The sequence below is a fragment of the Ursus americanus genome, chromosome 17 (assembly GCF_024610735.1).
Source record: "Ursus americanus isolate L20-20 chromosome 17, mUrsAme1.1.p, whole genome shotgun sequence".
NCBI lineage: Eukaryota > Metazoa > Chordata > Mammalia > Carnivora > Ursidae > Ursus > Ursus americanus.
Window position 1 is genome coordinate 23,677,318 of NC_142143.1, and position 23,461 is coordinate 23,700,778.

A 23,461-nucleotide genomic window follows, 5' to 3' on the forward strand; every position below is an offset into this window, starting at 1 on the left:
GGGGGCGGGGGGGGAATGGTATAGACCGGTGATGGGTAGTAAGGAGGGCACTATTGCATGGTGCACTGGGTGTTATACGTAACTAATGAATCATCGAACTCTACATCAGAAACCAGGGATGTACTGAACGGTGACTAACATAATATAATAAAAAAATATTATTGTAAAAAAATTTTTTTAAAGATGAATAAGTTCTAGGGATCCCATGTACAGCATGGTGATTATAGTTAATAATACTGTAGTATATACTTGAAAGTTGCTAAGTGAGTAAATCTTAAGTGTTCTTACCACAAAAAAAAAAAAAATAGCAATTATGTGACATGATAGAGGTGTTAACTAACATTATGATGGTAACAATTTTGCAATATATTAGTGTATAAAATCAACACATTTGTACACTTTATACTTGCATAATGTTATCTGTCAATTATATCTCAATAACCTGGGGAAAAAAGTTTGCACTCAAATATTAATTAACTAGCATTTGATTAAATGTATTTAGTTGTATATATGATGTGACATCTGAATGCTTCATTTTTTTTTTAGATTTTCATTTAAATTCCAGTTAGTTAACATACAGTGTACTACTAGTTTCATGTGTACAATTTAGGGAGTCAACCCTTATAAACAACACCAGGTGCTCATCACAACATGTGCACTCCTTCATCCCGATCACCTTTTTAACCCATTCTTATCCATCCCCCCTCTGGTAACCATCAGTTTGTTTGCTATAGTTAAGTCTGTTTCTTGGTTTGTTGCTCTCTTTTTTTCGCCTATGATCATTTGTTTTGTTTCTTAAATTCCACATATGAATGAAATCATATGGTATTTGTCTTTCTCTAACTGACTTATTTCGCTTAGCATAATACTGTCCAGCTCCATCCATGTCATTGCAAATGGCAAGATTTCATTCTTTTTTATCGGTGAGTAATATTCCATTATATACATATACCACATCTTCTTTATCCATTCATCAGCTGATGGACATTTGGACCCTTTCCATAACTTGGCTACTGTTGATAATGTTGCTATAAACAGCAGGGTGCCTGTATCCCTTCAAATCAGAATGCTTAGACAGAAATCAGAGGTAGTATTAGGCTGGAACACTTAGTACTATTCTATAATTAGTCAGTAATTTATAATGGAGTAGTTGTTAAATGAATACTGGCTATATAATCCTGCCAAGAGTAACTTGGCTTTAGCAAAATTTAACCTCAATTTATATATATAATGATGTTAAATCTTACTTTGAAAATCAAGTAAATGTGTTATCTGTATGCACACTAGTATTACTATTGGCATCTTTAAAAAAATATATTTCGAACTCTTTATCTAATAATCAGGCCAAAAGAACTTAGATCCAAGTCATGTGTGCTCTGACTTTACTGTCAGAGATGTCTTTCTAAGTTTTTCAATAGCTTCCAGGATAAATATAAGCCCCTTAGCTATTCAAGATTTAACTGTGATCTACATTGCTAGGCTTATCTGTGTCATTCTCTCATGTGTGTTCTGTATTCTAGCCGTAAGAGAATTCCAGCGCTTCCTAAACCGCACCACGCAATTGTTTGCTTTCCAGCTTGCTAAAGGCTATTTTCTCTATCCAAATGACTGTTTCCTTTTTGTTCTTCATAAAGATATTTTCTAGCCTTCTAGCCAACTATTACTTCTCCCAGGAAGCCATCCCTGACTCTTGTTTACTATAGATACTCCTCTTCTGTGTGCCCACAACAGACACTCTGAGCCCACTTCTGTTATATTTATTAATCTCAACTGTTACAATTGGCTTACTTATCTAGAAGCTCAAAATCAGAAACTGTATCTTATTTATACCAAACATAATATGGTTCCTGAATCTTAGTAGGCACTCAATAATTATATTTGCTTGATCGAATTAACAAAATATCAATAATTTACTGTAACTCAAACATTAATTTTTTAGAAGTATACTAATTGATTTGCTATGCAGATATAAAGCAATAATGAAAGGTTATCTATTGATATTAATCAGGGAAAAGAAAACAAAAATGTGAAATTTATCTGGAAAACACTCCATCAACAAGAACATAATTTACAAATTATTTACTATTCTTGAACTTATCTTAAGATTGATGCACAACAAATTATTTGCTTTGATCACTACTACCTTGCAATTGGTCAAGAAGCACAACAGCTATATGGTGCTGGGCTTGAATTAGTTCAAGATGCAAATCCATCATGAAAGTATTTGCTGTGACTGGTTTGCAAATGTCTCCATCTACATCCTGGGTGTACTTTGGTAGCATTGAAGTAAAAACAAAAAAGAACTACAGTTATAAAAACATACTAAAAATAACTCCAGCCTATTAGCACTCAAGTTATCATTTTACTCTAAGCCATTAAATTCTGCTCACTTCTCAACTCTTTGCAATCTGGTTCACATGTTAATAAACCTCCTTTTCAAGTTCACCAGTGGCCTCTTCAATAACAAATTTAAAGACTCCTCACTCTCCTAGATTTCTTCTGGGAAGAGGGGAATAGATTTCTGGCCTAAGAGAGCAAAGCCACCAGAAGCCATGCTTTACTCATCTACTTGCAAAGCCAGCCCTCTTCCTAGCTAAGTAACAAACACTTTAATCTCATGTAACAGTTTCCCATTTACCTTGGCATAGCAATGGTCAATCACTGATGATCCATTTGGCAAAGTAGTTAACATGCAATTCAAATTTATTCCATCAATTGCTTTGTCAAGAAGTTCATAAGCCAAAAATAACTGTTCCACAGGTTTCTTCTAAAGTAATTTTATAAACAAAACAGAAAAATAACACTTAAGGGAAAATCATATACAACACTTTCAAACTTCTTTCAATAATTCAAACCAACTAACAAATTTAAATAGTCTAATACCAACGATGTTATATTTTTTACTAAGCGTATGTGTCTTTGATTAAATGTGGAGTGCTACTGATAAAAGTGAAATAATAAATACAAGTCATTTTTCCAAATATAAATTAATCTTTTCATAAACATGTATATATCTTCCTTTTATGGTTTTCAAAATTCTGACTGTACCAAATGTATAGGTAAATTTTTAAAATATAACTCACATAATTTGTCATTTTCACACACTTCATTTTGAAAATCAGTTTTTTTTAAATCTCATAGCTGGAAATTTAGATGTAGAGGCCATCAAATCCAATGGTGTATACCATGATTTCAAAAACTAAATACCTTTTTATTCTAATTATTCTCACAGAGAGACAAATACAGAAAATAATATAAAGAGCATCCAGCTTTGTTCAAACTTCCAAATTTCCCATATTTCTCCAGAAAATTTTTAGGAGATAAAGCAAACACATACATGCAGATAACTGAAATCCTCTCTAGAACTGTCCACACAACAATCCTTTGCTCTGCTCCTAAAGGAAGCCACTGTGCTTTGGTTTTTACCATTCTTTTATGTGTTTTTTAACTTCTACTACATTTGTATGTATCCATTAACAATATGCAATATTACTTGCATACTTTTTAATTCTGTCAGAAAATTTTGCAGTTCACTTTATACACTCAAACATATTGTTGCAACTTTTTCATGCTGGTGTATGTAACTCAATGTGTCCGAGTTTGGTTAGGAACACAGAACAACTCAAGATACTCTTAAGCAGAAAGGGATTTGATACACAGAATTAAAAGTGTCTATCACTGCTGGAAGGCACGGGGGAACAAAGGCCAAGAAAGCTGCCAGTGACAATTTGGCTGCATGTACAAGCCTCTGTGAATCTAAGAATCAAGGAGGCGGCTGACAACAGCCACAAGTGTCTGCCACACGGAGTCAAGTGAATTGCACGAGCTTGCTCAGCACGGCTGGTAAATGAACTTCTTCCATCTGCCACTGCCAAATAAGAACTCTGTCTTCGCTTCATTATAAATTCCTGCAAATGCCCCTCACTGGAAGACTAACCTAGAACCACGTGGAAATGAGATGCTGGGAAAAGCAGTTCCAGCTTTTTCCCTGTGACATGAAGGTGACTAAAGACGGGAAGAGCAATGAGGCTAAGCTGACTCTAGTTCAAGCCCACACTAATTCATGCATCCTCACAGCCACAATGAAATGGTGCGATGCTGAGGAATATGTCACAATATATTTATCCACTCTTCTACCGATGGGCAGGCATTTAGAATGCTATTACTAAAAATGTGTAATGCATTGTACTAGTCTGTGGATCAAGACAAGGTTGGTATTTGGCTTATAGTCCTTATGCCTTTTTTTCTGCTTTCTTTCTCAGCTGACTGTCTAAGACCTCTAGGACATGTTGAACAGAAGAATGACAGATATCCTATGTTGTTACCTCAGTATAAAGGGATTGCTTTTAATCTTTTACTATAGGTATAACATTCATTATAGTTCTTTGAATGATACCCTTTGTGGGATATAGAAGTTCTCCTCTATTCCTGACTTAAGAGTTATTTTTTAAAGATGGTTGTTGAATTTTGTCAAATGCTGTTTTGCATCTTTTTATCTAGTGAGGTAGTCCTATTTCTTCCTTTCACCTGCTAATGTGGCGTATTGCATTATATTTTCTAATGTTAAATCATCCTTGCATTCCTGGAATATACATGATTTGATTACACACATCCATTCAGAGATATATAGATATATATCTCCATTCAAGAATCACAGGCTCAGGGAGGTTCTCGCGCAACTCAAGTAATGTAAATTCAAATAACAGACCTACGTGAAGGGATGCCCACGATTATAAATCATTAAGAAGAAAGACTCTCCTACCCGCCCACCTCCAGTGCCCATTTGGAGATACCTCCCCATACAAATAGGCAGATGGGTCTTTTTTCTGGTCTCCCTTCTCTAGAATGTGGTCTTTTGGAGGTCGTAATTTTAATGTGTGAGTCTCAGTTCCAAACCCCCACATTTCATGTGCCCAAGCTTCATATCTTGTCACGGGATGGCTGTTAATCTGAGCTTTTATGTAACTGAGCCCATCAACCAACTGAAGAATCTACTCATAAAATGACCGTGCTAGTTTTCAGTTCCCCTTTCTATTTTGGTCCCTGGAGTTTATCTTACTTTCTTGTGAGCTCCACAACGTGCTTGAGGATACGTGTTCAATTCTGTCCAAAAGTTCTAGGTGCTTTGCAGCAACAGGGTTTGCAGCTCACCTGGTGTGCCCTTTTGCTAGAAACAGAAGTCTCTAAGGATGCCTTTTTAACACCAAAAAATTTCAAAGAGCCTCCCCCACACACACCTACATTCTATCATCAACATCATCACCATCACTATCACCTTTGTTATCTTTGTTATTGTCATATGTTCCAGATACTGGGCTAAACGCTTTTCATGGACTAATTTTTTAATTGCCATTATCCTATGAGGTAGATACCTACTAATTATTGTAATTTTATAATACATTTTTTGAAAGAACTAGCTGCTATGTATACAGTTAAACTTTTAAATAAGCTTTGAATGTGATTACAACAAACACCCCATTTTTTAAAATAGTTGCAAGAATATATGCAAGATATATCATTTATCCCACCTACAATCGCTAATAGGTGAGCATACGAATTTTGTATTCCCCTTACAATAAATTCTCACTCCTCCTCTCTACTTCACCCCCCTCCAGACGGGTCTGAGACCCTAAGTTAAGATTCAGTGCTCTACATAAAAATAATACCTCATTTAAACTATAAACCTCATTTAATAATACCTCATTTAAACTATAAACTATAAATAAATACCAATACCTCATTTAAACTATATAACTTAAATAAAACCAGTAGAATAGGTTCTATTGCTATAATTTTACAGATGAGGACACTTATATTCAAACAGATGAAATAATTTGTTCAAGATCACACAGTCAATATTAGAGTCAAGATTCAACTCTGGGTCTTCCAACAACCAACTGTTGAGCCCTTAGGTCACACCAACGAACCACCTGTACTACATCTACCATATGTCACAGTACAGCTGGGCAGGTTGCCTATTACACAATTTTAGGGGGTGCCATTCATGCTGTTATCATCACAGACTTGTATATTTATTTTAGCAATTTCCCATCAGATGGCAATAAATCATATCAAGGAAAGGGTACATTTTTCTAATTTAACTAAGAGTAACAATAGTTCATAAATGGTCTTCAGATTCTTCATTTGGGAAAACTGCCACCTCCTATGAAACTCATTTTACTTAGTGGCTTTACTTGCCAGAAATTTTCCACCTGAAGCCAAAATCTAGCACTTTGTAACTTCTACTATTCTTATTCCTGCCCTATGAAGCGTCAGAGAATAAGTGCTGGCCCACTAAGCCAGTCATTCTGAAATTCTAGTTTCCTTAAGAATCTACCTGGGGAGGGCACCTGGGTAACTCAGTCGGTTAAGCATCTGCCTTGGGCTCAGGTCACAGTCCTGGGGTCTTGGGATCAAGCCCACACAGGGAACCTGCTTCTCCCTCTCCCTCTGCCACTTCCCCTTCTTGTTCTCTCTCTCTTTCTCATTCTCTCTCTCAAATAAATAAATAATCTTTAAAAAAAAAAAAAAAAAGAGGGGCGCCTGGGTGGCACAGCGGTTAGGCGTCTGCCTTCGGCTCAGGGCGTGATCCCAGCGTTATGGGATCGAGCCCCACATCAGGCTCCTCCGCTGTGAGCCTGCTTCTTCCTCTCCCACTCCCCCTGCTTGTGTTCCCTCTCTCGCTGGCTATCTCTATCTCTGTCGAATAAATAAATAAAATCTTAAAAAAAAAAAAAAAAGAATCTACCCGGGGGAATTTTAAAAGGAAAATATCTAGAATTATAAACATTTAAGACCCCACAACTGAAATTATTTTTCTTATTTTTTTATTATTTTTTTAAAGATTTTATTTATTTGTCAGAGAGAGAGAGAGCGAGCACAAGCAGAGGGAGCGGCAGGCACAAGGAGAAAAGCAGGCTCCTCACTGTGCAAGGAGGAGCCCAACGCAGGACTCGATCCCAGGACCCTGGGATCATGATCTGAGCCAAAGGAAGATGCTCAACCGACCGAGCCACCCAGGCGTCCCCCCACAACTGAAATTATGATTCAATATGCCTAAAGCGGGAAATAGGAAGTTGTATATTTAGCAAGCACTATAAGTGATCCCTGCAAAAACCATTGGCAGACAGCTATTATGCCTCCTCAATCTCTTGTGAATTTCAAACATACTGTTCCCAATTTAAGATTTCTCAACTCCAGCTCTCTTAAGACACAATACTACATAAAGAACTCAAAATTGCATTCCCTAAAATCTATAATTAGAAGAAAGTAAATTCAGAATGATCCCCCAGCATATTCATGATATTTGATTGGTACCCAGTTATAGGACTTGCATATTTTAAGCATTAGAAAAATATCTTTTATACATGTATCCTGAAGATACTTTTTTTTTTTAAATCAAAAGGCAACATAGCATAGTGACTAAATGCCTGGATATTGAAGGCAATACACCCAAGTTCAAATCCACTTACTATGCAACCTTGAGCAAGTTAGATGTAGTAGCAATATATATATATTATATATTTATATATTTATAAATTTAAAAGCAATGCTCCCTACTTCCTGGGAATACACAAATATGTAATGAAAGTATGCCTGGAATTTATAATCATTATATTTAGAATACCAGTTACTGCTAGGCAGGGGAAAAGGTGATATGATCAAAGGGGTTAGTGGAGGAGTTTCAACTGTACTAATAATGTATTGTTTCTTAAGGGAAAATGGGTCGGTCTTCCTTATAACATTCTTTATAATTTAGCACATATATTTTAAATTGATTTTTCAGAGAAAATATGGCAATTATGAGTATTAACATTTAGCAACAGGAAAAGTGCCACTGAAATAATGTTAGGAAAAAACATAAGGAAGCTACTATGCTAAAAAATATAAAAAAGACTAGAAGAGGATATTAAAAAATAGCATTTCAGTCTATATAGTGAAATTGCAGATTTTTCCTTTTTATACCTCAAAATATCCTCTAATGTTAATACAACTTTTGTAATTTAAAATTATAGTTTTTGAATTGATCAGGCAAACAAAAATATAGATCACTAACTTCCTCTCTAGAAAAGTAGTTTTCAACAGTAGTCCATAAGCACTAATGTCCTAAGTAGCTATTCCATAGGGGGTAAAATGGGCTTTATTTTCAAATAACAGAATATGTGGTATTCTATATCTTCTTGGAAAACCACAATGCTCATAAGCAAACGAATGCCTCTGAGAAGTCTTATAGTAAATAACCTGTTGTGTTTAATCCAAAGTCACCCACAGTTACTTGACTCTGGCATCCTTTTCTGCAACATATTATTAGCATCACATAGGACACACTTGACAAAATGTTATTCTAGTTCTGATCTATAAATAAAAGAGTGTTCATAACATTTAGGACATGGTTTCCTAGACTCCCATTGAGATCTATAGAACAACACAATCTTTGATGGACAGAAATAATTCAAATATTGTAAGAAAAACATAACCAAGAAGAGGAATAGCTATTTATCTCCCTCACCCCCTTTCTTCTCTTAAGGTAACAATCACTAAGAACTTGCCCAGTGCCAGGGACTGTTCTAAGTGTATTTTCAACAGGTAATAACTCATTGAATCTGCCAGAGGAATGTGCTGAGCAGGACCTCTCTGCTTTATGAGTCTATGAATCACAACACATTCAAAATATCAATGGTAATGTAACTACAAATCCTTTTAAGATAGTTTACCAGGTTATTTTTTTAAGCTAATTGGGATTTTTTTTTCTACAGTAAAAGCAAAAGGTAGAAAATGTTTCCTGTAGTTTTCAATGTATGTAGAAACTATAAATTCTCAAATATTAAATATTCAAAATTATTTCTATAATTAACCATTACATAATTACAAATTTAATATTATTTGAAAATCTAAATTCATGTTTTTAACCGTATTTTCTAAAATATTTTTGCAATACCTTTAATATTGGAAGAATCTCTATGTTCCCTTTCGAAATCCCAAAGAATTCACCGGTTCCTTTCCTTAAAGGTATCTCTGGGGGGGGGGGGGGGGAGGAATGAAAGAGGAAGGAAGGGAAGAGAAGAATGAATAGGAAGAGAAAAAAGGGGTAAAAGTAGGAAGAAGAGAAGAGAGAAGGAGAGAAAAAACAAAGGGAAAGAAGGAAGGACCAAAGGAAAGAAGAGGAGGAAGGAAAAAATGTAAACATAGCAGTGAATCATAATCCTAAAAAATGTTATGCCAAATTGGTTACCTTTTTGATTACTCATGATTTTAGAAATGATTCAACACTTAGAAGTTGACTAAATACAAAATTATTTCTTCCATATAATTACATTTTGTCTTTACATAAGTTAATTTAAAAGCATCTTGCAGTAAAACAAACAATTAAAAATCTTGATTATTAACAAGGTAATATTACGGTAAAGAGACTGGTCTTTCTATATAAAGTCCATTGAAAAGCATTCATAAAACAGTATAAAAGCCTTATGAATTTGGACAAATATTGGAGAAGGCTGGTTTGAGTTAAAAGAATATAAATTATAAATATATGACAACGCTAGTTTCCTATTTTAAAATGTATTCAATAATTTAAACTAAATAATCCATTACTTAATAAACAGTCCAATAAACATTTTTAATCAGATTGCCATAATTAATATACAAGAATGACTTGTACTTTGCATTTTATGTGCCAATAAGATGATGATAATAACAATGTTGGAAAAGTTATAAGAATTTATATATCTCAATGGGGACAACCCCTCTCTACATAAATATCGATTTTTCTATTTATAAACGGACCATGGTCCAATATCGATCAGTTCTTTGAAATGAAACACTTTAGCAAAGAATCAACAAATTGCATTTAATTTACAATTAAACAGAGTATAAAACAAAACAATAGTCTCCCAAAAGTAATTAGTAAACAAAACAAAATTGAATAAGAAATAGACCAAAAAAAAAAAAAAGTAATCATTGGGCCTTTTGCTTTCAATAACAGGTTTAACCTGGAAAAATTCTCCTGATTAGAGACCACTAGAAAAGCTGGAAAAAATTTTTTCTTCATCTGTAAGCAAAGAAGATCATGAAAATATAAATATAGAGCCAGGATCTTGAGAAAAAGTATCACCTGGATCTTGGGAAGAGAGCCCAGGGAATAAAGAATGGCATTAGAGCTACCTTCCCAACTGAGGACTTTTGTCAATTCTGAAAAGGAAAGCTGAGAAGCTGAGTGATGCTTCTGACAGCGCTGAGAACTAAAGCAACAGATATTAGGAACCGGGGCCACCAAGAGTGAGAAGCCAGAAGGGGCTGCATCCCGAGAGTTAGGGTAAATGGAAAATAAGTCAACAAGAGAGCATCTCAGCTTCAAATTGTCTTAATCTCTCCAGCTGGACTAACAGGATCCTGGAGTAATAGTGTCTTCATGCATCTAGTAAAAGCAAGCATGAATCTTCTCTGGAAGAACATTAACCTCATCTATGGCTTCGAATTATTTCTATAATATACTTAGCAAATATAATCTCTACCACACAATCAAAAATAGCCAGAGTAACTAAATAGCTGATGAAGTACTTCTTCACTTAAGAACTCAATATAATAAGTACAGAAGGAATGATAGAAGTTTGAAGCCCTTTCTGGCTTCTCACTCCCACTCCTAGCCTTCAACCAATGATAGATAAAAGTTGTATAAATATCTCAACCTCCCAGCTCTCTGGGGCAGGTTCTATATAGTCTCCTAGAGGTCTCTCATGAGAATAAGCCCTAAACCTACAACAGCAGCCTTCTCCTTAACTTACTGTACTTTGTATTGCCTTCCTTTCCTTTTCTGGCTCACTTCTCCACACCACCACCCCGATTCCCTAGATAATATCCCAAATAAACTACTTCACTCAGCAACTTGTCTCAAAAACCTACATCTGGGGAAAACAACCTAGGAAAAAGGTCAGGCTGACAAAAGCTGACCTCACCGGTAAGTCTTTACAACACTACATGTGGGATAACTAGGCATTATATGCTTCCTGATTCAACACAACAGGGAGTAAACAGCACCACCTATGAAGAATTTTTGCCAAATGAATAAGATATTGGCAGGAATTATTTTTGATAAGATATCACTTGAATCTAAGCAAGCCTCTAGATCGAACTACCAGGTAAAGAAACAAGTTAATACCATGAAGACTCAAACAGCTAAATCCAGAATGTGGGGAATCCTACAAGATGACAAATCAATTTCTTCAAAAAATAAATGGCTTGAAAAGGGGAGGAGGAAAGGAAATGTTATCACCTAGAAAGAGAGACTCAAGAAAAATGTAAGAAAGTAAAATGTATGGGCCTATTTGGATCCTGATAGGAACAAACCAACTTAAGATATTCTTAATACAGTCAGGGACATAGGAATTTTCCCCTAATTTTGTAAAGTATAGTAATAATGGCATTATAGTTTTGTAAAACAAAACAAAATCTTTATCTGTTACATAGACAGACAAAACAACACACACACACACACACACATTGAGGTATTTGCTGGTGAAATGACACAATGTCTGCTTTAAAACACTCCAGAGGAAAAAATGTGCTACAGGAAGAAATGAAATAAGATTGGCAAAATGTTCATAATATTGGTACTGGATAATAGGTACATGGTAACTTATTTCATCTCTATTTGAAATTCTGCATAATAAAAATTTAGAAAAAGGAAAAGGGATTTTAAGACAGGACATTTAAAAAAACAGGACTTCAGACCATTGAATGTATTAGATAGGCAGAGACCTTTAATCAAACTTTGATGTATATCAAAATCACCAGATAAACTAATAAAGACTAGAAAGCTCCAAGCTAGATGAAGTAGGATAGGATCTGGGCCTTTGTATTTTCCACAAGTTCCCAAGTGATATTGATGCCAATCAGAATTTGAGAACCATGGCTCTAAAATTCCATCTGCAAAGCCACACTCAACAACTGAGAACAGCAGAGCCAGATTAATGAATCTCTGGAAAAACAATTACTACAATAATTACTTTACTCAAATGTCATACACACGATGTAAGAGGGCTGAAATAGGAAAGTAAACACCCAATAACCATAACCCTACCTTCTCCCTACATACGGGTTACTTTTTAAAACAGATGGTTCAAGGGTTTGACCATATGCTGAAGAAAGAAGGTCAGAGTATAAGGCTGTCCTTTGAGAGAAGGAACCTTCTGGAAGGAGAAGAATGCTGGCAGAAAGGGATTGGGGCAGAGAGAATAGGGAGTGAGTGGGAAATGAGAACAAAAAAGAGGAAGATAAGAGGAAAGGGGAAAAAGAAGAGGAGAAATAAAATAAGTGAAGACAACAAATTTTAAAGGAAGGAATCAGGAGAGAGAAGAGAATTTAAAAGGGGATAAGACACTGATCCACTCAACAGACATTTATTTAAGTTCCCAGTCTATGTGGGGCACTGAGGTGGGCACCAAAATATAATGGCAACTGAAACATGTTCTCTTCCTTCAAGCAGCATACACTCTATCGGGAAATGGCAGAGGAAGAACGGGGATAAAAGGGAGGAAAGAAAAGTAGAAAGAAAGAATGGGGAAGAAGAAGAGAGGTGAGAGTGGTAATGAGGAATGCAGACGAGGAATACATGAGGGAGGGGAAGACGACACTTACATGACACGGAACCATAGAGCATATAACCTCTTGTAAACATTCCCTTCGTTAAACCTCTATTATTTCTATCTCTGGTCATAAATCACCAAGGAAGCATAGTACTGAAATTCCTAGTTTCCATTAACAGTAGTTATTCTGTATTCCAATTTATACTTATACATTCATATGTACATCTGTACATTAATAACTTTGTACTTTTTCATTCATTATATTACCTAGAGATTTTTTAAATTTTCTTCGTGGGTTTCCTAATAACTCCAATATTTCACTTAATCGCAACGTGACCTCTGCTACCACCACAACGTTAATGTCTTCCATTTTATAGCAGTGAATTACTTCATTTATCTGCCACAGAAGATAAACCCACTAAAAGAGAAAATCAATTAAAAGTATATTACATTGTAGAGTCATATTTTTTTAAACTTAGGACTTCCTTGAAGTCATCATCTTCTAAACGTATGGAAATGTTAGTCAGGTAAACACCCCCTTATTAGTATATCTTAATTATACACATCAATGATCCTAATTAATCTGTTTATATAAACTCAAAAACAAGATTCACCTAAGCTTATAATCTGCATATCTATATCCATAATGGAAATTTTATCATCTTTTTCTTAACGTATCAGTAAAGATTATCAGTATCCTCAAAGTTCTCATTCTCCCTTCAGAAAGCAGCTGCTGTGATTACAATATCAAAGTCCTGCAAAACAGTGAAGGGGAAGCAGGTGTTTCAGGCTCCATAGTAGGTGCCTTCGAAGCTGTCTTTCATGCCCATACCCCCGAAGCTTAGCCTATAAAATTAGCCATCACACTTTGGGAACTAAAATGAGGAAATAACATTACTTTTTCACTTCATTACTTTTTCAGAGTACATGGTAAAACCAAGCCCATGTACCCTATGTACAACACATCCAATATGTTACTGGTAGAAAGTTTTCTCCTATGTTCCCAGGTTATAATATTCACCTGCTCAACTTCTCCTTTCCACGAAAGAGCTCTTTGAAATAGTCTAAAGATATTACTGCAGGAAAAAACCCTAAAATTCCTTGTTTATTTGTATTTTCTATTATTAACCTTCTTAATGAACTTACCCAAGTTCATGTAACCTTAAACGCACTATATTTATTCCTCCTTTCAAAACAGAAAGTACCTTCCCACTCCCCAAAACTAAATTGCAGAAGTGCAGGGAATACACTTAGAGAAAGGCTTAGTCAGCACCACATTTAAAGAACGGTAGTTATGCACGTGGATAAATAGGGAAAATTTAGATTTGAAATGTGCATCACAACTTAAATTAGCAATAATAAAATGCAAGTGAAAGGAAATAAAAAGAAATACTTTATTAGTACTGATTTTCTGGGTGAATTTTGCGTAGTCATTTCTGGGCAGATTGATCCTCTGAATTCCTAATTTGCATTTCTGCCATAGGAACATTATCGTGTCCACAACGATTTCTTTATCAGGCTGAACATTCTGAAAACAAAAATGGTAAAGTAAATTGGTAAGAATAGTAAGATACACTTACAGATACTGCTATATAGCATTTAACGTGTGTCACAGAACATTTTAAGAGCTTTATATACCTACTGCAATGGACTGAATGTTTGTGTCTACCCAAAATTCCTGTGTTGAAATGCTAACTCCCAGTGTGATAATATTGAGAGGTGGGGCCTTTAGGAAGTAATTAGACATGAGGGTAAAGCCCTCAAGAGCGAAAATCTACCCTTATAAAAGGGACCCCAGAGTCTGTCACTCTCTTTCTGCCAACCGAGGACACAATGCAAAGACACTCATTTACGAACCAGGAGGTGGACCCTCGCCAGGCACCAAATCTGCTGGTGCCTTGATCTTGGGTTTCTCAGCCTCCAGAACCATGAGAAGTAAGAGTTCCATGTTTAAGCCACCCTGTCTATGGTATTTTTGTTATGGTAGCCCAGACAGACAAAGACCTATATCAATTTATTTAATCTTCATGACAACCCTATGAAGTGAGTACCATTACTATCATCCCCACTTTCCAGATGAGCAAACTGAAGCACAAGATTAAGTGTTTTTCTCCCAAGATGAAATGAATAGAAAGTAGAAAAGCCGGGATTAAAACCCAGGCAGTCTAGTTCCAGAGTCCACACTCTTAATGAATGCTCTAGGCCACTTCTGCCTCCCCAAAAAGTTCCAAACATTTTTAAGCAAGCTACGTAAGCCAATTAGCTCCACTCAAATTTGAAAGTTGTATATACTACTTTCTTTTTAAATCTTCTGTGTTAAAATAATAAAGAATGGGAAGGGGGATGAATTAGTAAGGGGAGAGGGAGTAGGAAGCTGGGAAAGGATATAAACAAGGAGGAAAGAGAGACATGAAGAAACCAACAGAACATCACACTGAGTATCAATAGATACCATGAGTATAATGAATACATCTCCTCTCAAACCAGTTATTTGGCTCTTTTCAAAAGAAAAATATAACTCATTATATCTGAACTAGAAAGAGAATGAGTTTATGATTAAAATACACCAAACCTTGAACTCCATTGGGGCAGCTCTAAGACTTAATTTGCATATGTATTACCTTGTATGGGACCATAACAGAGATCAATAAAGGTTTATTGAATTGAATTGAATGAACTAAGGCATACATGATTTTTTTTAAACGCTGGTAGTAAAAATTTCTTGCCCTGGGGCACCTGGGTGACTCAGTCAGTTGGACATCCCACTCTTGGTCTCAGTTCAGATCTTGATCTCAGGGTTGTGAGTTCAAGCCCTGCATTGGGTTCCGCACTGGGCGTGAAGCCTACTAAAAAAAAAAAAAATCTGGCTAGGAGCTATACTGGATTAACAGCACAGCTCTGGGCTATTAAAGTGGACCAGAATGGCTTTCTGACCCTGAAGAAATTAAATGTGTGGGAAAGGGTAGCCTCGTCCTCCGGAGGGACTTGTTTGGCCTCAGAGATTCAGAGAAAGCAACTGAAGTTAGATTTTTGCATCTGGTCAAAGAGGCAATGTTACTAGAAGAGAAATTATAAATAAGTGTAGAAAAAGGTATAAATAAGTTTTGGTCTATTCATACAGTGGAATACTATGCAATAAAAATGAACACTATACAACCACTTGTAACAATAAGGATGACTCTTACAAACAATATCAATTGAAAGAAGCAAGATTCTAAAAGTATGCATAGATCTCCACTGACTTATAAATTGAAAGTACCATAAATGAAAAATGCATTAATACACCTGATCTACTGAACATCATAGCCTAGCCTTACCTACCTTAAACATGCTCAGAACACTTACATTAGCCTACAGTAGGACAAAGGTCCCTAACACAAAGCTTACTTTATAATAAAGTATTAACTATCTCATGTAATTTATTGAATACTGTGCTGAAAGTGAAAATCAGAATAGTTGTGTGTCTGTCATTTACCCTCACGATTGTGAAGCTGATTGGGAGCCGCGGCTGCTGCGGCCCAGCACCATGAGAGAGTATCATACTGCATATTGCCAGCCAAGGAAAAGATCAAAGTTCACAATTTAAAGTATGGTTTCTACTGAATGTGTCTTGCTTGTGAACCATTGTAAAATTGAAAAATCTTAGGTTGAATCATCCTAAGACAGGGACCATCTATATTTTCTGTACTCAATTACATACAATACAAAAAAACAGGCAAAACTAACCCAATGAGTAAACAGTTAAGATAGTGAGTACCCTTGGTAGGGTCAGCGACTGGAAGGGAGCACCAGGGGAGCTACTAGGTGCTGGTCATGTTCTATTTCTTGAACTGGATGTGTTTCATTTATGAAAACTCATTGAGCTATACACTAGTAAAATGTTTGTCATTATATATATGTCAATATAAAGTTTTTTCTAAAAAAAAGTAAGATTCAAGGGGCGCCTGGGTGACTCACTTAGTTAAGCATCAGACTCTTGATTTCGGCTCAGGTCATAATCTCAGCGTCATGAGATCGAGCTGCCAGTCAGGCTCCATGCTCAGTGTGGAGTCTGCTTGTCCCTCTCCCTATGCTCCTACCCCCACTCATGCTCTCTCTCTCTTTCAAATAAATACATGAATAAAATCTTCAAAAAAAAACAAACAAAAAGTAAGATTCAAAGTACTGAATTTCTAAATATTTCTGTAATTTGTAAATAATTCTAATTATTTTTTGGAATATAAACACATGTATCAGATAACATTATAAAAAGATATGTCAAGGGCCTGGGTGGCACAATCAGTGAAGCCTGCAACTCTTGGTTTCGGCTCAGGTCATGATCTCAGGGTCATGAGATCACTGGCATTGGGCTCTGCACTCAGCGTGGAGTTGGCTTGGGACTCTCTTGCCCTCTCTTTTGGCCCCTCCTCCGATTGCTCTCTCTCTCTAATAAATAAATAAGTAAACCTTAAAAATATATATATATCAATGCCTCTAACCTAATCTTTTAAAATTTAGATTATAAAATAAATTATAAAAATAAACAAAATCAAAGCTCTTAGGTATTGATTGCTGATGATCAAGCTCAAAGGTGGCCAGGAGCATAGGCACAGGACAGAAATTCAACCAGCTTCAGGAACAGCAGAAAAGCTCTCCGTGTTGGGCTGGACATAGAAGGAACATGAGCAACCCATCACACGCTATCCTTTCCTCTAAAGAATGTCTAATCTTCTTGTCCTGAGTTTCCCCAATTGGTCCTTTATACCTGGATTTAACAACTGAACTCAAGAACAGAGATCCTCAAGAGAAAAGCTTGTTTATTAGGCCTTGAAAAAACAAGTCTAAGGATGACAGATTGGAGGGTAGATTTGGAACATAACTACATCTGATTCCTAGGCTGCTAATAGCTCATGATCGATACTAGCTTTTGGAATTATACCCCAATGAAAATATTATGTTTGGAAAACTTGTCCTAAGTTCATCATTAAAATACTTATTTGTAAAAACAAAACAAAACAAAACAGAAAAAACCTTGCCCTTTTCAGCCTTGATTTGAATTTTTTGGTTTAACCCTAAAAAACAACTAATCCAGGGGGCACCTGGGTGGCTCAGTCATTAAGTGTCTGCCTTCGGCTCAGGGCGTGATCCCAGCGTTCTGGGATCGAACCCCACATCAGGGTCCTCCGCTGGGAGCCTGCTTCTTCTTCTCCCACTCCCCCTGCTTGTGTTCCCTCTCTTGCTGGCTGTCTCTCTCTCTCTCTGTCAAATAAATAAATAAATAAAATCTTTAAAAAAAAAAAACAACTAATCCAGTTAATAAATGGGCAGAAGACATGAACAGACATTTTTCCAAAGAAGACATACAAATGACTAACAGAAACATGAAAGATGCTCAACATCACTCATCACTCAACATCAGGGATGTACAAATCAAAACCACAATCAGACATCACCTCACACCTGTCAGAATGGCCAAAATTAAGAACACTGAAAGAACAGAAGTTGGAGAGGATGTGGAGAAAGGGAACCCTGTCTTACACTGTTGGTGGGAATGCAAACTGGTGCAGTCACTGTGGAAAACAGAATGGAGATTCCTCAAAAAGTTAAAAAAGAGCTACCCTACAACCCAGCAATTGCACTACTAGGTATTTACCCAAAGGATACAAAAATACTGATTCTAAGGGGCACATGCACCCTAATGTTTACAGCAGCATTATCAACCATAGCCAAACTATGAAGAGAGCCCAAATGTCCATCAACAGATGAATGGATAAAGATGTCGTATATATACACAATAGAATATTACTTAGCCACAAAAAAGAAGGAAATCTTGACATTTGCAATGACGTGGATGGAGTAGGGCGTATTATGCTAAGTGAAATAAGTCAATCACAGAAAGACAAATACCACATGAGTTCACTTATATATGGAATTTAAGAAACAAAACAGATGAACATAGGGGAAAGAACGAAAAAAAAGGCGAGAGGGAGACAAACCATAAGAGACTCTCAACTATGGAGAACAAACAGGTTTGCTGGGGGGGGGGGGGTGGGGAATGGGCTAAATGGGTGATGGGTATTAAGGAAAGCACTTGTTGTGATGAACGCTGGGTGTTATCTGTAAGTGATGAATCACTCGATTTTAGTCCTGAAACCAATACTACACTATATGTTAACTAACCAGAATTTAAATAAAAACTTGAAACAAAAAAAAAAAGAATTTCTTGGTTTAGCTCTCCTACTATAATCATTATATTTGCTATCAAATACCTTTCTTTCAAAAATTAAATACCTGTCACAAGTATTTAATAAACCCAGAAGAAATAAAAAACACTTTAACAGCGGAATTTCTCAAGTCCCTTACTGTGGTTTCACTTCCCCGATCAAAAGTTAATACAATGTTCTATCATTGTGGTTTTTAAACTTTTTTTAGAATAGTAAAGACAAATTTTCAAATGAAATTCTATCTCAACATTGTATATAAAACTAATAAATACAGGTTAGGGTGTTACTACCCAAAGCTGAGTTCCTGAGGGAACTTTGGCAATGCCCTGGGCATCCATGGAACTCAGTTTTAACACCAGTGCTACTCTAGTTACTTAAACATTCATACCCACAAATCATCATCTCTACAGCCATTGTGTGCAAAGTGACTCCAAATAATTACCAAGCTCTGTATTCATGGACTAGAAAGCAGTATTTCCTTAAGAATGTTAACTCTAATTGAAACGACTGCCTCATTTCCTTCATTATTAGAAATATAGCTAGCCTAGGAATTTCCCAAACAGGAACAAAAGGAGTTATTATCAAAACAGACTTAAAATCCAAAGTTATGTTATGACTCAACCTCTTATTTAATGATTAAACAATAAAGAATTTTGGCAAGGGGCAATTTCTGTGATATTTTAAATCTGGCTTTAAATTAGGTATAATAACCTCCTTCAACACTATTACAAAGTATTCAAAAAAGCAATTTCACCTGGGGAGAGGCACAGACAGAGTACAAGGTTGCTGCCAAATGGAAAATGTCTTCTGAATATCCATAAGTCTTCACACAAGAATCTAATTCATAAAGTAGAGAAAAATGAAACAAAAAATCAATTACAAAACTTCAAATAGAAAAGGCATAGAAACACAGAAACTCTCCAAAATGACATAAATGGTATCTGGGCAAATATCATGTCACTAAGATACTTCTATACGAAAACTAATCTAAGTGTGTTCTAAAGCAATTAAAAGACTATTATCATTAATCTGTAATCTGTATGCCAACTACACCCAAGATAGAATTGAAAAGGCTTATAATATTAAAACACATGTAAAATATGGCAGTTGAAATAAAAATAACAAAAATATCTATTCAGAAACCACTAGAAAAATATATATATCATTGCTTGGCACAAGTTATTTACTGAAATTGAATAGCCATGAAATGCCTTAAGAACATTATAAAACATTAAAAAAAAACATGGGATTAAGTCATTCTTGTCAGTCTAAAAATAGAGGTTGCAGATTTTCAGTTATATACACAATAACTTTTAAGACTTAAAATGTTGGAATAAAAAACTGTCCCTACTGAAAAAAGATGGGAGACCACCAAATCTTCCCTTGCCAAAGTGAACTGATGGCTTTTGATTTACTGTCTGCTGGTCTCTCACTTACCAATAAGGTAACAACTAAGTAGAGCCTATTCATCTCATCAAAATCATCACATAGAATGAAACCCAGCATCCTTACAAGGCTTAGGAGCCTGCAGGATCTGGCACCCAGCTATTTCTCTGCCCACAATTCCTACCACATTCTCAAATTCCACCAGCACCAAGTGCACTGCAGCCATATGTGCCTCCTTGCCATTCCTTCAACAACCAAGCACACTTTTGCCTCAGGGCCTTTGCACTTCCTGTTTCCTTAAACATTCTTTCTCACTTCACCTAGAGAGAGCATATTTTATCATATTTTATCAGATGAAATTTTAAGTTTTCAAAAAGGGCAAATACTCACCATGAAAAGCAATTTTCTTAACATAAATTTGAGCTGATTGTCCTTCTTTGTAGTTTTCCATGGGAAAGACCAAACCTTTGTTTCTCTTTACATTGATTAAAGGTTCTATTGCAACAAGAAGAGTTAAATCCTTTTCTGCTTTCTTTGACTCTGGATCATCCTGCCTCTAAGAGAAGTATATCCCACAAGTTAATTAATAATTCAAAGTCATCTTAACAAAATAAAAATAAATTATTGGCTTTGTATATGTTACCTGGAGAAAATCAATAAGCTGCCCAGCTAAAGATTCAAATAAACTCCATTCCTCATAAGTAAAAGCTAATTTTACAAACTTCACAGCAGCATCTATAGAAATAACATTTTTTCCTTTTACAGTAAGTTGCAAAAGAGATATTTGTGGAAAATCAAGCATTCCATCTGCACCAGTATTTGACACTAGAAAAGGAAAGAGAGAGGTTTGAATGTCAGACATGCAAAGAAATATTTATCAAATATTAACTAAATATTTACTAATATTAACTAAATATTAACTAACAGATATTGCTAGGCACTAGGGAAACAATGGAAAAGAAGCAACTACAATCCCTATCTTCACAGAGCTTATACTCTAATGGGGAAACAAAAAATCTTAGCAGGGAAATACAGGGTGCTGTGGGGACAAATAAGAAGGGCATCAAACATGGGTTTGAGGTAGGAGACTGGTCAAGGATGTCCAGCCAGAGGAAGGAACATGGAATCTCAAACAAAGAGAATTAGCAAGAGTTAACTAGTCAAATAGGCAGCTAGATATTACAAATTGAAAGCTCAGGAAACAGATCTATAATAGGGATACAGCTTTAGAGTCATCATTATATATCCCTAGTAAACAACAGAAGCAGCCATGGGCAATGGACAGCTGCTAGGACAGGAGAATTAGGACCCCCAACATGTAAGAGAAGGGTAGAGGGAGAAAAGCCTGCAAAGAAGAGTGTTTAGAAAGGAGTATTCAAAAGTAACAAATACTAGAGTGTAAAGGAAGAAAAGCATTGGGAAGGACCCTTGGATTGAATAAAAAGGAAGTTGTCCATGACATTCTCAGTAGAGGGCTGAGGACAGAGGGCTGAAGATTGTATAAGTAAGAAGCAAAGAATTTAGAACAGTGGAAATGGAAAATTCCTGATTATAACAAGAGAAAGAAATACAAGGAGGAAGCTGAAAGAGGACATGGGATAAAATGACAGTTTGGAAATATTAGGCTAAAAGACTTCAAAAGGAAGAGAAGAAACACCCCTTCTATTTTAATGAGAGACAGTAGAAAGGAGGGGTACAGGTGAAAGTAAATTTTCAAGTGTGGGTGAAGGAAATCTCATCTGAGATCATTTTCTTTTCTTCATGGAGAAGAAATGAGCCCAAACTGTGCAGAGAAACTCCCTGCCCGCAGATGGGCATGCACATGTGTATGCACGCGTGCACACACACACACACACACACCCTAAACTCACTTGAAAGTACACAAGCTAAGGTCTAGGCTTTCAACTCTCCTTCCAGGTAGATATTGTGGACAAGTCAGCTAACTGCTCCAAAGCAACAGAAGGTAAGCTCATGAAAAATAAAAGTTAAAAACACAAACTCCTTGAAACAAAGACCACAAATGAAAACATCTTTTACCAGAGGAAGCAGAAAAATAGAAAACAGTAAATACTTAACCTTAATAAGTATTCTCTCAAGGAAATAAGAGAGGATTTTAGAAACATGAAGCAAGAATAAATTTCTGTGAAAAAGAATCAAATGGAGACTAGGTATAAATTATTTTATTGTTGAAACAAAGAATTCAATAGATGAACAGAATAGCAAGAACCAAAGAACAAATTAGTGACCTGGAAAGTTGGATTGAGGAACCTTCCCAGAAGGCCACAGAAAGGAATAAAGAGACTAAAATAATAAAATAAGAGAGGAGGAGGAATGGGCAGAGGGAGAGAATCTTCAAGACTCCCTGCTGAGTGCAGAGCCAGACATGGGGCTCAGTCTCACGACCCATGAGATCATGACCTGAGCCAAAACCAAGAGTTGGATGCCTAAGTGACTGAGCCACCTAGATGTCCCGAGAATTTTTAAAAAGTAATCATAAGGGGAAGGAACAAAGAAGTAACATAAAAAATGAAAGAAGGATGTAAGACCTCAAAGTACCTCCTGTATTACCAAACCTACCCCTAAACCCAGTATAACGAAATGTAAGAACATCAGAGGACACTGTGAAAGCTAAATCTGTAAAACAAAAAGGTTTAAACTGTTGAGAGACTTCTAAACACATATACAAGACTACAGAGAAATGTCTTTGAAATTCTAAAAGAAACCAACTTCTAAGCAAAATATTATATCTAGCTAAACTATTTCAAAGTTTTTAAAGTTTGTATTTGAGCAAAAAGAAGTGAATTTAGAAAGAAGTTGTGAAAAATGTGAAAGATGAAGGAAAAGGCCTAATAATGTATTCACTGTCTTAAAAAGCAATGACCAGGACTTGTATCTAGAATATACAAAGAACTCTCAAAATTCAATAGAAACAATAAGCAATCCAATTAGAAAATGGGCAAAAGACACTAAAGAGAACGAGAATATGAAGGTGGCAAATAAATACATGAAAAGATGCTCAGCGTCATTACGCATCAGGAAAAGGCACGATGAAATATCGCTGTACCTCTCAGAATGGCTAACAGAAATGCTGATAACACCAAATACTGTTGAGGATATTATAAAACTGGATCATCCATACATTGTGAGTGGGAATGTAAAATGGTACAGTCAACCTGAAAAACAGTGTGGCAATTTTCCACAAAACAACATACACACTTACCCGGCAATTATACTCTTGAACGTTTATCCCAGAGAAATGAAAATGCATGTGCACACCAAGAACTGTACTCA

The 23,461-nt window shown here is 35.9% G+C and overlaps 1 protein-coding gene across 1 annotated transcript in view; it reads right to left on the bottom strand.

Annotated features, from left to right (window-relative positions):
- CFAP54 (cilia and flagella associated protein 54) overlaps positions 1–23,461 on the bottom strand; it is a 287,356-nt gene that overhangs the window by 227,358 nt on the left and 36,537 nt on the right. Inside the window, exons 10-17 of the mRNA XM_045779838.2 lie at positions 20,814–20,995; positions 20,561–20,726; positions 19,539–19,621; positions 13,975–14,109; positions 12,849–12,999; positions 8,939–9,015; positions 2,639–2,767; positions 2,144–2,270 (exon numbers count right to left, since the gene is read on the bottom strand). Coding sequence (XP_045635794.2) covers positions 2,144–2,270; positions 2,639–2,767; positions 8,939–9,015; positions 12,849–12,999; positions 13,975–14,109; positions 19,539–19,621; positions 20,561–20,726; positions 20,814–20,995 — 1,050 coding nt within the window. The remainder of the gene's footprint in view (positions 1–2,143; positions 2,271–2,638; positions 2,768–8,938; positions 9,016–12,848; positions 13,000–13,974; positions 14,110–19,538; positions 19,622–20,560; positions 20,727–20,813; positions 20,996–23,461) is intronic.